The 13,693-nt window shown below is 49.4% G+C and overlaps 1 protein-coding gene across 4 annotated transcripts; it reads right to left on the bottom strand.

The window, feature by feature from the left end:
* Positions 1 to 567: 567 nt before the first annotated feature.
* Positions 568 to 13,428, bottom strand: HYOU1 (hypoxia up-regulated 1). 4 transcript variants are annotated; one of them, XM_081279703.1, is made up of 26 exons: positions 13,370 to 13,428; positions 12,379 to 12,476; positions 12,072 to 12,165; positions 11,810 to 11,888; positions 11,531 to 11,685; positions 11,330 to 11,406; positions 10,854 to 11,035; positions 10,490 to 10,605; positions 7,776 to 7,968; positions 7,487 to 7,621; positions 7,291 to 7,373; positions 7,016 to 7,148; positions 6,636 to 6,823; positions 6,215 to 6,353; positions 5,541 to 5,601; positions 5,309 to 5,388; positions 4,720 to 4,902; positions 4,422 to 4,594; positions 4,223 to 4,310; positions 3,991 to 4,113; positions 3,499 to 3,632; positions 3,286 to 3,370; positions 2,888 to 3,128; positions 2,752 to 2,802; positions 2,138 to 2,188; positions 568 to 2,009 (listed from the first exon to the last, which is right to left on the bottom strand). In XM_081279703.1, exons 2-26 carry the CDS (start codon positions 12,467 to 12,469, stop codon positions 1,951 to 1,953), a joined length of 2,994 nt encoding a protein of 997 aa, XP_081135829.1. In that variant the 5' UTR covers positions 12,470 to 12,476; positions 13,370 to 13,428; the 3' UTR covers positions 568 to 1,950. The 4 variants fall into 4 exon arrangements, with proteins under 4 accessions (XP_081135829.1, XP_081135828.1, XP_081135827.1 ...); XM_081279702.1 differs by lacking the exon at positions 13,370 to 13,428 and adding an exon at positions 13,235 to 13,366; XM_081279701.1 differs by lacking the exon at positions 13,370 to 13,428 and adding an exon at positions 13,028 to 13,346.
* Positions 13,429 to 13,693: the final 265 nt, after the last annotated feature.

The following is a 13,693-nucleotide window of genomic DNA, read 5'->3' as shown; positions in this document are numbered from 1 at the left end:
TGCCCCCCGAGTTCAATCCCTGGTCCCTCCCCGGCAAAAAAGGGGGTTGCTACCTCCAAAATGGATGTCACAGGGCAGACACAATCGTGTATGCCTATAGTCCCAGCTACTTGGGAGGTTGAGGCAGGAGGCTCACTTGTGCCCAGTTTAGGGCCAACATGGGCAACACAGTAAGACCCTACTGTAAATAACAAGAAAATAAGTTACATAAAAAATGGATGAAACAGGGATCTAAAGAATGTTATGGTAAAAGCCAAATTTTGTTTCCAAAAAAGAAAAACTACATACAGTAGTAAAATTTCAGTTAATTTTTTTTTTTAATTTTCTTTTTTTTTTTAAAGAGAGCCACATCCCCAGCCCAATTTCAGTTAATTTAAAGCGTTAATCTCTGGTGGTAGTACTAAAGGTAATTTTATTACACAAACTTCTATATTCTCAGTTTTCTATACTAAACATGCAATTATTTATGTTCAGGAAATAAACATTTAAAAAAAGCAAAGCACAAAAACTGTAGAAAAGAATATTTTATTGAAACAGTTTCTCAATTAACAACGGAGCAAAGTACGATTTGATTCAAACCTGTCCAACCAGCCTCAACTGCTAATGAAATAACTCAAACATACAGAAGATGGGGGTGGGGATGAGACCCTTAGGCCCCTCTCTGCCAATGTGGCAAAAAAAAAAAAAAAAAAAAGAGAGGAAAAATAAAATAATAATAAAATGAGAGACAAAACAACTGACACAACCAGGTTTGCCCTTGTCCTGGAACTGGGGTGGCAGCCCTAGCTCCTGCTACAGACAGAATACTGGAGGACAGGCTCCCTAGGCCTCAGCATAGTGGGGAAAGGACCCCCATCCTAGCAGAGCAACATGCACAAGGCAGGCCAGTCCTGATCTTCCTTTACCCACAAAGCCCTCCTCAAAGACTGAGGTGGCATTTTTACATTCACACCATGGTCTCTCCATCCCCCAGGATCTTGGAATAGGGGCTCACAGTAGAAAGCACATTTTGGTCAGCCCAGAGGGGCAGGGGTAGCGGGAAGGCTCTGTCTGGAAGAGGCAGAACAGCAGGAGAGATGGGGGCAGGTAGTCCTAAGAACCTGGGGTACCAGGCTATTGGGAAGATAAGGATTTTGAGTGTCTGCAGGATGTTTGTAACCATGCCAGCTACTCTACATGGCCTTCCTGGGCCCAACAGCCCACAAGTGGGGGCTTCAGCACTCTCATACATCTCATTCCCTGGAGAGCAGCTGATTCCCTTACCTGCTCCCTGCAAACTCTGGCCACAAGAGGCCAGACATGCTGGTGGTAATACTTGAGATTTACTCCAGCCAGTTCAGATGGAAGGCTCTGGGCAAGGGGCAGGGAACCACCCAACTTGCACCATGAAGCCAAGAAAAAGAATAAAAAAAAGGAGCCAGATGGAAACTGGGGGGAGGGGTTATGGAAAGAGAAGACCTTGGAAGAAGAAAAGATAGGCACTTGGAAACCAAACCTGGTGACCAAGGCTCTGTAGACACTGGCCCAAATGGGACATTGATTTCATGGTAAAAGGAAGAAGGAAGGATGCCCAGAGAAGATGCTCTCCAGTGTCCCAGGACATCCTTCCCACTACCCATATCTCCATAAACCACTTCTGACTGTTCTCTCACCTACCCACAGGCAAATAATTAAGACATAATAGTGATTTTTCCCAAATGCAGGGCCAAATGGGTAGGAAACTGGGGGTAGGGACGGGATCAGAATAAATTCAGGTTTTAACCACAGAGCTACCCCAGAAGGAACTGATGAGTGGCCCATCCTGCCCCTTCTCCACACTCCCTCCCAGGTGAGAGAGAAGGAATTTGAGCCTCTGAAGGCAGGACCAGCTCCTCCCCCGACCCCGATGTATAATAAATAGAGGTGGTAGGAGAAGGGGCTGGAGTGGAGTGGGGAGACTGAAAGTGGGGGTTATAGCTCATCATTCTTCAAAGGCCTCTTCTGTCTTGTTGGCTGCTCCTGTTCAGAGTCTGTTGGCAGTTGGGGAGAGCAAGGAAAGCATGGAAGGTGAAGAGAGGTAAGTGAGCCCCAATTCTTTGCAGATGTTTTTCCTCCAAACCCACCAGACTGCCCAGCATACCCCAGGTTCCACCCTTACCTACTCCAGGACCTCCCAACTCCAGAGGCTCCATGTCTTTTGGTTCAGATCCTGCATTTTGGAAGGAATGGATTAGTTTTGGAAGGAAAGGAGGGGGGAGGGAGAAGCTAAGGAGAGGTTAGAATTTTTAGGTGACGTGCGGCAGTGTATGCCTGTAATCCCAGTGGCTTGGGAGGCTGAGGCAGGAAGATCCCAAGTTCAAAGCCAGCTTCAGCAATTTAGCAAGACCCTGCCTCTAAAAAAAAATATATAAAAAGGGCTGTGGATGTGGCTCAGTGGTTAAGGGTCTGTGGGTTCAAGCCCAAGTACCAAAAAAAAAAAAAAAAAAAGCCAGTTAGTAAATATTTTAGTGTGTGTGTGTCACATCTGGTCTCTGTTTTTTTTTTTTTTTTTAAACGAATACCTCAAGTATTGAGTTTGTTGGGATGAACCCAACTACTATGTATAACTATAAAGCGATAATAGTTAAAAAAAAAAAAAAAAAAAAAAAACTTCAAAAGAGTAAAGGCCATCTACAGTTCATGGGCTGTCCAGAAACAGGCTGTGCCTTCCATTTTGTCTACTCTTAGGCTAATGCAACATTCCCATTCCCAACCATGGTTTTCCCAACTCACGAGTCTCTACTTTCTCAGGTTCTGAAATGGGCTTTGCATCCTCAGTGTGGCCTGGAGGGAAAGCAGGAGTAAGATGAAGGGAAAGGAGGACTCTTCCCTGCCCAACAGAACCTGGAGCCAGGTACCCTGCCCTCACCTGCTGGTGGAGTGATCTTCTCCCCCTGGTCACTGGCACTGGCATTGAGGGGAGGCTCTGTTCGGTTGCCATTCTTGTCCCTGGGCCGGGGTCGGGGCTTGGCAAACTTGGCCTTATTGAGCAGATATTGCACCTCACGGTCCAAGGCCATCATCTTGGCCTCGATGTCTTTTGAGAGCAACACAGGCTTCTCTGTGGCAGGAAGCTTGGCTTGCTCAGCCATAGTTGCATTTTTCCAGGCCTGTGGATAAGGCCAGAATAGGCTCAGAGCCAGACAGGGGGAGAGCAGGTGTCTCTGTCCCAGATGAAATCAAAGTCCCGCCCAGCCTCAGGCTCTTCCCTCAGACTGAAAGTCACTCGGCCTGTGGACACCAGTTATGTATTCACCCAGTGATTACCCAGGTCTCATTGATGACTTTTTCTAAAGTTGTCATCTCCACCTCAGTAAAGATCTGGTCCATTTCTGGGATAAGCCGGGCGCCCCTGGAACCAGAGAAGAGACAATCAGCCCTGGGGCAGAGGGGTTTGTGCATGGGGAAAATGAAACAGGTGGGAATAAGCTATGGCCTTGGCAGGAATAAACAGTGGAGAAAGGGCACCAGGCCACTCACTTGAGAAACATGCTAGAATGGTTGAGGAGATTGTCGAGGGCAGACAGCCGTTCAGGCCACTTCTTGCGTTCTTCCACTCGGAAAAATAGCCCTTGGCACAACTTCCTCAGTTCGGCCAGCTTCTCCTTCAACATCTGAGGTACATGAGGTGGGCAGAGGGGATGACAGGAGAGTCCTAGAGTCAGCCCTGAGTCCTTGTTTTATTTGGCGCTGGGGACTGAACCCAAGGACTCATGAATGTGGGGCTGGCACACTATCACTGAGCTCCTTATTTTGAGTCTAGCTCTATTTGCCTACGCTGGACCCAAACTCCTGGGCTCAAACGATCCTCTGGCCTCAGCCTCCCAAGTAGCTGGGACTTCAGGTGTACACCACTGTGCTCAGCCTAATTCCTTGCTTATGGCTTGCACCCTAGCTTTTCTCACTCTCTGACCTTGGGAGAGGAAGTTGAGAGCTTTCATCCTGCCCACCACTTCATGGGAGGCCCCTCACCACAGTGGTGGCCCCAAAGCCCTCATCCTCCAGCCAGGTAGATGCAGCACTGAGTTTCCCAGAGATCTCCTCACGCTGTTCCTCAGTGGACACTTCCTGGTACTCAGGCTGGTACAGCTTGTCCTAGCAAAGGACACAAATGTATGCATGCAGTGAGTCAAGGGCAAGGCTCAGAGCTGGTTCCTTCAATCCAAGTGCCAGGGGGAAGGGGATGCTGCTCCAGCCTGCCAACCTGGGTCTCAAAGATGAAAGCTTCCAAGCTGTTGGCCGCTTTCTCCCGTTCCTGCTTCTCTAGGTCTCGGAAGGTCAAGTCCTCAAGTCTGTGGAACAAAGAAGCAGGGATGTGGGAGAGGTAGGTTAGAACTCGGACCCCTCCCAGTACACCATTCCACATTGTGCCTACCTCACACATGCGTACAGTCTTTACTTACTTCTGCACTGAACGAGCCAGCTCATCCTCAGGCAAGTCAGGCAGGTCCAAAACTACCAGCTCCACCCCAATCTCCTCTACCATCCTCTGCTTCCGGGCAGGCTTTTGCTTCTTCTCTTCTTCAGGGGCTGGAGGGCCACCCTCAGGTTCTGCCTCCCCCTTCTCACTGGATTTCTGGATGGCAAGAGTTGGGGACATCAGAAAAGGCCTCTGCCTTCTCCACCAGGTAAGTAATAAAGAGGCATCCATCCACTCCCTTTGCCCCTAGGTCCACTGGCCTTCCCCGACCTATAGCTCACCTGGGCCTCAGACTTGTCCCCACTTTCTTTTTCAGGAGGCTTTTCTCCCTCAGGAGTGTCCTCTTTAGGCTCAAGGGGTGGAGTCTGAGAAGTATCCTCCACTGGGGCCTCAGCTTCCTCCTTGAACTCCGCCTGCTCCCCAGGCTCATCCTTGGTCCCCTCAGCAGGACTCTCCTCTTCCTCCTGGGAAACAATGACAGGCACCTCATATTACAATCACTAGAAGAGCTTGTGGGCCAGGCCTGGCCTCAGTCACACCAGCTCCTCTGCTCTAAAGAGGATCTCCACTGAGGACACAGCTTGGGGGTAGACAGATAACAACCACAGGGACAGAGTCAGGACTTTTTGGTCTGTAGCAGTCTAGCTGGCAAAGGGAGAGCATCTGGGCATGAGAGAAATGAGCTTTGGGTTCTGGTACACAGAATGGCTCCCAGTACAGAAGAATAAGAGGAAATGCTAAACCTGGCACCAGCTAAGGGGGAAGATGAGGTCCTCTGCATCCCTGGCAGCTGGGATGTCCACCTGACTCCCTGTCTCTGCTGTTGCTACCTGCCTCTACACTGCTCTCCAGGCTCCATCCTGAGCTTACCTGGACAGCATCGGTCCCATTTTCTTTGGTGTCTGGTGTGGTACTACCTCCAAACAGGCTGGAAATGGTGTTTCCAAGTTCTAGGGGAAAGGAAGCCCAAAAGATCAAAAGGGAACCACACAATGACTTGACCCTGATCCAAGGACAATGCCCTGCCCACCTCCCAAGCTATACATGAGTACATTTCCATTTGTGCATGCTCACACACACATATGCACATACTCATCCTTACTGGTAAGAGTAGATTCCTCCTCTGGGCTGTCCTCCACCAGGGTCTCAAATACAGATTCCACCTGAAGACAAAGGTTCAATATAAATACAAATACCAACCCATATTTCTTCACAAACACCCTACCATGGTGAATGCCTGCTTATGCATGCTTTGGGCCTGGCAGCTGTGCTGGCCTAGTCTCTCACCTACCTTTTCTAAGGACTCCTAACCCCTTTGATTATGAGCCCAAAGACAGGATCATAGCTTCTCTTTTCCCCTCAGAGCCTTTCATGTCTCCATGGGTCATCATTTCCCAAAGTTATGTGCTAGAAGATATCAGGCCCAGAACTATTCTTCAAAAATAGGTTTCTCAGACCAGGGGTGTAGCTCAGCAGCAGAGCCCTTACTCAGCATGTGCATGGATCCCCACTATCACCAAAAAAAAAAAAAAAAAAAAAAGATTCTTACCCATTCTATAGTTCCTTCTAAGCAAGTTACAAAGTCCATAAGCATGTATAGGCCACGCAAAGGGCCCCACTAGAGGGCCTCAGAGGTTTGCTAACCCTGAAGAGGTTGGCTGTTATCTACAGCCAAGATTGATCTGAATCTAAAACCCTTTTCCTATGGAACCCACTCTCGCAAAGGCTGGCAAAGCCAGGTCCCTGCCCTGCACACAGGTCTCCTTTTGCTCTCACCCTATCTAGACTGAGCACACCACTCTCATCCAGGTTGAAGTGTGCCTTGATGCCCTTGGACTCGTAGTCTGGATACTTTTTGAAGCTCTCACCCACACCTTTTAGCTTCACTGTGGTCAGATTATAGGAGCCAAATACCCTGGTTGAGAGGGAAAAAAGAGTTTGAGGAAACCCACCCATCCCACATCCAATACCAGGTTATATAGCCTTAGGGCCCCAGAGGTCAGGGGCACTACCCTAGGAAGTGCTCAGAGGATGGAAGCACTCCTCGGAGAGGCTGCTTACAACCTCACTCTAACCCAACTACCTGCTTCCCACTTCAGCCCTGCAGGCCCCACATCTCCCTCCCCCAAATCCTTAAGTCATCTGACAGCCACACCACCCTTCCCTGGAACTCCCATCCTGCTCCACCGCCCCTCACCGAAGATCCTCAGGCCCCAGGAAGCCCAGGTCACCGTAGTTGATGTGAAAGTTGAAATCATGGCTGTAGCGGTTAAAGGTGATGACTTTGCGTTGAGGGTATGGCCCCATTCGAGAGAAGAGCACACGTTTATTGTGCTTTAGGCTGCGAACGCCGGGCTCATCCTCAACCTCCCTTGTGAACTCTACCTACACAGCAGGCAGAGAAGGCACACTGGAAAACTAGAGCAGGTTGTGAGGCAGGGATGGAGGGTCTCTCTCGAGGCTGGGATGGAGGGGGTCTCTCAGGAGAAAAACAACGGGACAAGCTAGTGTGGGCAAGAGATCACACTTGGAGAGGCAAAGGGAACTCATCTCCTGATCAGAGAGAAGTTCACTCACCAGGATGGGGTAGACCACTGCATCACGGACAACGAATGGCTTCACCTTGAAGGCTTTGCTCAGTGCAGCTGCCTGGTACACAGCCCCCATGGCGGCTGCTTCATCTGCGTTGATGTTCTTGCCTAGCTCCTCCCTATGAGAGTCCCAGACTTCAGTGCCATCCACCCAGGAGCCAGGATTTCCCCTGCCTCAGCCCTCCAGCTGCCCAGCCCTGCAGCAATGCCCTGGGCAGAAGTAGGCCCCATGCACCCCCCCACACACACACACACACTCACTTGCCCACAGCCTTCAGCAGCACCTCCTGAACCTTGGGGACCCGAGTGGCCCCACCCACCAGGATCACCTGTTCAATTTCATCCTGCAGTAGGGAAAGAAAAAGAAGTGTGACTGTAAGCAGTTAATGCTCTTCTCCAACACTGACCCTTCCCCTTGACATCCACCTGTCCTCCCTGCTTCCCGCTACACCCTCACCAAGCTCATTTCAGCACTCTGTAGGGCCTGCTGGACAGGCCCAGGCACCCGCTCAAACAAGTCTGCACACAGCTCCTCAAATTCCGCTCGGGTCACTTTTGCCTTGAAGTCCACATCATCCATCAGGCCCTCGATCTAGGGGAGATGAAGGGTATCAGAGGGTTCTTGACCAGATCCTGCTCTCTGGGTGGGCAGGGTAAATCCAGAAGACTAGAAATTTGGGAGAATGGCAGGGCTCTCCATTCTCTGGGTGGGGCAAATTTGTCCTCAAGCAGCTCCAAGTGGGCACCTGGGCCATGTGGTCAGCGTTGGCACTCAGGACAGTTTTGAGTCGATTTGCCTCCCGCAGCAACTTGGCCATGGCACGTGGGTTCTCCCGCACATCCTTGGCTCTCTGGCCCTTGCGCTGTTCATTAAAGAGCCCAGCCAGGTGCTCACGTAACCGAAGCTCCATTTCCAGGCCCCCCAGGGTACGGTCAAACCTATTAAGGAAAGGGAGCAGAGAAGATGTGAGGAATACAATGTCTCTTCATTGGCTCAGGAGCCTGAACCTCATCCCCAGGTGGTACCCTGTAGTTGTTTCAGGGACCCTATTCATCCCCAGTTCTCCAAGTATGGACATATCTTCTATCCTCAACTTTTCACAGCACACTTGACACCTTACAGTGGCAGCTCATCCACCCACTCATTCAACACCATTCACTGAGTATTAACTATGTACTTGTTTCTGGAAATACATAGGGAGGAACTGGGGGATAAACATGGTCTTTGCTGTCAAGAAGTTTCTAATCTAATAGCTGAATGACCCTGCTAATGTGAAATCGTAATCATTCATGTGTTATAAAGGAAAAGCAGATGAGGCTTATAGAACATGCGAGAGGAGATCTGTGCTATTCAAGGATGTCAAGCTGTCTTGAAGAACTGATGCTTGAATTGAAACCTGAAGGATGAGATGGATTTAACTATGGGAAGAAAGGAAAGAACACTCTAAACAGAGGGAACAGCCTAAACAATAGTATAAAGAAGGAAGAATGTGACAAATTCCAAAGAGGGTAAGTATGCCAAGCATCAACGAGTAAGAGGGTTTGGCTACTTGAGGGAGGCAGGTGATACAGGCACAAGGGAATTTTTAAAGAAATAGGTTAAAATCAAATCAGTATTTTGTTTTAGCAGTGCTGGGGATCAAGCTCAGGGCCTCAAGCATGCTAGGCAAATACTCTACCACTGAGATACCTTTCCAGCCCATTAATCTGAAATATTTTTTTGGTTCTGGGTATTGAACCCAGGGGGTACTTAACTACTGAGCCACATCCCCAGCCCTTTATGTTTTGAGACAGGTCTTGCTAAGTTGCTTAGAGTCTAGCTACATTGCTAAGGCTGACTTTATTTTTTTATTTATTTTTTTAATTTTTTTTTTTTTTTAAGAGAGTGAGAGAGGAGAGAGAGAGAGAATTTTTTTTTTTTTTAAATATTTATTTCTTAGTTCTCGACGAACACAACATCTTTGTTGGTATGTGGTGCTGAGGATCGAACCCGGGCCGCACGCATGCCAGGCGAGCGTGCTACCGCTTGAGCCACATCCCCAGCCCCGCTAAGGCTGACTTTAAACTTGTGATCCTCCTGCCTCAGACTCCCAAGATAGTGGGACTATAGGTGTGTACCACTGCACCCAGATAGATCTTAGTTTTAAAGAACCACCTGCTAGCTTGCAATATAAAGAACTAAAAAGGGGAGCTGGGGTTGTAGTTCAGTGGTAGAGCGCTCACCTAGCAAGTGTGAGGCTCTGGGTTTGATCCTCAGCACCACATAAAAATAAACAAAATAAAGGCATCATATCCAACTACACCTAAAAAGTAAATATTTAAAAAAAAAAAAAAAAAAAGAACTAAAAAAGGATGTCACTAGAAGCCGGGAGTTTTTTTTTTTTTTTTTTTGGCACTGGTAGGGGCCCTCTACCACTGAGCTATACCACATACATCCCCCTACTTCTTTAAATTTTGAGACAGGGTCTCACTAAGTTGTCTAGGATATACTTGAACTTGAGATCCTCCTGCCTTAGCCTCCTGAGTTGCTGACATTATAAGTACCCAGCCAGGGCAATCTTTTTTTTTTTTCCTTTTTTTTTTTTTAATTCTGCAGGTAAGAAGTCACAGTAGCTTGTTCTGGGGTAGTCGTGAAGAGTTACAGAAAAAGATGGGTTCAAGAAACACAATGAGGGGCTGGGGATGTGGCTCAAGCGGTAGCGCACTCGCCTGGCATGCGTGCAACCCAGGTTCGATCCTCAGCACCACATACAAACAAAGATGTTGTGTCCGCCAATAACTAATAAATAAATAAATATTTTTAAAAAAGTTAAAAAAAAAAAAAAAAGAAACACAATGAGGCTGGGGTTATACCTCAGTGGTAGAGCGCTTGTCTTACACATGTGAGGCACTGGGTTCAATCCTCAGCACTAAATGTAAATAAATAAATGAATGAATGAAATAAAGGTACCGTGTCCATGTTAAAGAAAAACAAAGAAACACAATGAGGTGGGTGCTGCATATTCCATGAAACGGAGGCTGAGGCAGGAGAAGGATCCCAAGTTCAAATCTATTCCCAGCAACTTAGAGAAACTGTCTCAAAATAAAGGGCTGGGGATGTAGCTCAGAGGCTAAGTGCCCCTGGGTTCAATCCATTATACCAAAAAAAAAGAAAAAAAAAAAAAAAAAAAAAAAGAAAGAGACAAACAAAAAGAAAAACGACCACAGTTGACAAATGAAGTAAAGTAGACATTTTTACCATAAAATAAAGGAGCTTAAAAAAAAAAAAAAAGACTGAATTTGACACTCTGCATATGGCCTGAATTCTCATGGATTTTAAGTCCAGGAACCTCCCTGCCTCTCAGTATTCCCCAAATTGTCCCCCTTACTCTTTGGGAGGGCTCACCCCACCATGACTGATGCTTTATCCGGGAGAGGATCCCTGACCTGAGGGTCTTAACTTTTCTCAGCTCCAGCTTACCCCACGCCCCGGATCTGTAGCTGTGGTTGCATCCCAGCTTCCTTGGTCTTCACAGTCTGGTAGGTCACGATGGTACACACGGTGCTGCCTGACCCCATGTCATAGAACATGATATTCTATGAAGACATCAAGGTAACTGTCATAAGAACTTTATCAAATACCAGGTGGCATGCCTACCTATCTGCCTGCATCCAAGAAGCTGCCCAACTCTCAAAAAAAAAAAAAAATGAATAGTTTCAATGGGGGCTGAGAGGAGGCTGCTGTATGGGCCAACCATGCAAACAAGATGCAAAATGGGCCAAATGACTTGCAACCTCAGACTCAGCTATCTTGCATGTCTGGTCAAGAGGCCTCTCTGGCTCACCTGTGCAGTGGCATTGATATCCTTCCGACGGAAGACACCGTAGCTGAGGGCAGTGGCAGTGTTGGCATTGATGAGCTGCAGTACTTTAAGGCCAGCCATTCGGGCAGCTTGCAGCACAGCTCTACGCTCAGCCTGGTTGAAGAAGGCTGGCACGGTGATGACAGCATCCTTGATGGGCTGCTCTACAGAGGACAACAGAACAGAGTCCCACCTGTTCCATACCTTAGATAAAGCGTGACATTTTGGGCCAGATAATTCTCTGATGTTGGGGGCTTTCCTGCACATTGAAGGATGTGTAACAGTATCACTGGCTTCTACCCACTAGAGGACACTGTTCCATATCCCTAGTTTTGACAACCAAATATGTGTTCAGACACTGCCTGATGTACCCTGGGAGGCAAAAATGGCCCCATATGAGAATCAAGGTTTTAGATCCCAGGGAGCCTGGCTCCCACTGTCTCCACCTTGATACTCACCTGCGAAATCTTCAGCCAGGGACCGGGAGTAATTGAGAACCATGCCTAAAACCTCCTCAGGTGAGAACTGAAGCTGCCTGAGAGAAGGAGGGGTAGTTGGAGGCAAGGAGAATCAAATAATAAGGCAGGACAATCATGAATGCTTGCCCTTAAGGACCCCAGTAGGGCTGCTGAGCCCGCTTTTTGCAATAGAACACTCACGGGCTGATCTGGAAGTACACAGTCTGCCTCTGTGGGTCAAAGCTTAGCTCATGCTCTGGAAAACGGGCCCGATACAGGGCCACATGGGGGTTATCTGCCTGTTTCCCTAGAAGGTGCTGGAAATAACGTAACGTAGCCTTTGGGTTCTTGATGGCCTGAAAGGAGGTAAAGAAGAAGCAGAGTGTTAGGTGCTCAGGCCAAGATTGGTTGCCTTATATCACAGAGATCAATAAAGGAACAACTGAATCCACCATTCTTTGAAGGGGGCTGCTGACTCACCATGCCTGCTGCAGTGTCTCCAAAGAATCTTTCATTTTCTTTTAGGGTCACGGTTACTGGGGTTTTCCTCCGAGATTCCCTGAGGAAAAGAGACATCAGGCCCAGGTACCTGATGCAGGGTAGGAACCCCCAGGAGTCTCACTACTCCATACTCATTCATTAATTCAAGACACTAAAGTCTGTTGTGAGCTATGAGGAACACACACCCACTTGGAACCCAGAATCTTTCATTGCCCATCCTTGACAGTGGGGTTATCCTCACTTGTTCAAGACAATCTCCATGGGCACTCCAGGTTTGACAATGGCCACCTTCATGGATTCGCTGCCCAGGTCCACAGACATCACTGCCAGCGTGTCTGATGGGAAAACAGTTTGTCAATTAGCCCCATTACTCCCACCTTCCTTTGGGCCCTCTAATAAAAGCATTCCATGTTCCATGGAAAAAGATAGCAAAAAAAAAAAAAAAAAGAAAAAAGAAAGAAAGAAAAAAGTCTGGGTCCAGTAGCTGTAAAATCTTCTGACCCTTGCACCAATCATTTCTTCTGTTGATCCCTCTGCAGTGTACATACCACTCAGCGCCAACAGATCTGCCAACAGGACAGCCATCAAGACCCAACAGGCTAGCTTCCTTGGCCTCTGCCTTCTGACTGTGGCTGCCATTATGCCCCTGGAAGAGGAGGAAAAAACACTTGAAACTGAATGCCATGAGCAGAACTGACATCCCAGAACAGAGCAGTCTACAGTCCTTCCCTCTTGATGGGTTCCAACTGTTCTAATCATCTCAGAGTGTCCACTGAAAAGCCCAAAGAGCATCAGTTTTTGGCTCCACCACATCTCTAAACAGAGAAGGTAATAGGTCAAGAGGATGGAGACAAGGGCCTTAGGTCCACTACACTACCAGTAACTTGCGCACCACAGTTCCATGCAAGCTGTCAGGATCCCGGGGTGGGGCCGAGGCTCAACTATCTCCTCACACCTGGAGCTCCTAGGTGACTGGGAAAGCTAGGCTGGGTCAGGACAGGAACTGAGAGGTGATGACGTTGGGGGTGGTTAAGATAGAACGGCCTGTCTCCTGCTCGGCATCTTTGCGGGTTGTCCCACCCGCTCCCCTTCCCCATTCCACCCCCTGCCCCGCTGCCCAGAGAGACGATGTGCCGGGAGAGGTAAGGTTACTAGTCGGTGGATATCGAGTACCCGGTGTTAACACCTAAGTCTCACCTGACGAAGGCGGCCGCTCTTACTCCCGGAAACGCATCCCGGCCCACCCTTAGCGCGTGGGGGCGACCCAGGGCCCGAACTGCTGGGCCCAACGCACCGGCTTCCCTGCGGCCCTCACTCCCGCTACCGACCCGCCCCCGGAGGCAGCACACGCTGTCTCTCCTAAGAGCGGTGGCCGGGCACCCTCTCCATCCCCACTCCAGCTACCTCTGGCCTCCGCTCCAATGGCCCCGACTCTGGGACAAACGCAGCGCAGACGTACCCACGCGGCCAGCTGCGCGCCCCCAGCCCGCGCCCTTCACAACTCCCCTCGTTTTGCAAACTGTTACATTAGCTACCAACCTCTCCGCGGCGTCTCGCGCACCAGCCGGCCCCGGACGCGGCGCGCGCTAATTGGCTCCGCCGCCTTCAGGCCCCGCCTCCGCCGCCCCGGCGCGCGCCTTCATTGGGCCACGTCCTGGACGCGCCCCCGTCTCCGTCTCCCGCACTGTCCCTGAGGCGGCGGAGAGGCCAGTCTACCCGTCTGGACGAAACTGCCGGCGTCGGTCACGGATTGGACCACGTCACGGGCCGGCGCGTTTCGCTCCCGCCTCCCCAACACCGACGCCGGGGCGCCCGCGGGACTTTTCCAGGCCTCGGAACTAGATGCCTCACTGCGGAGACTCT

Source organism: Spermophilus citellus (genome assembly GCF_964194105.1).
Source record: "Spermophilus citellus genome assembly, chromosome: 2".
NCBI lineage: Eukaryota > Metazoa > Chordata > Mammalia > Rodentia > Sciuridae > Spermophilus > Spermophilus citellus.
The sequence above is the reverse complement of the archived record's forward strand: the minus strand, read 5'-3'. Positions and strand labels throughout refer to the sequence as shown.

Excerpts from the sequence above, each read along its gene's own strand:
- HYOU1 (XM_081279703.1), bottom strand. The coding sequence starts at position 12,469 with ATGGCAGCCACAGTCAGAAGGCAGAGGCCAAGGAAGCTAGCCTGTTGG. Across the intron at positions 7,374-7,486 it reads AGAGTGCTGAAATGAGCTTG|GATGAAATTGAACAGGTGAT; the intron begins GTGAGGGTGTAG and ends TCCCTACTGCAG. Across the intron at positions 7,149-7,290 it reads CTGCTGAAGGCTGTGGGCAA|GGAGGAGCTAGGCAAGAACA; the intron begins GTGAGTGTGTGT and ends GGACTCTCATAG.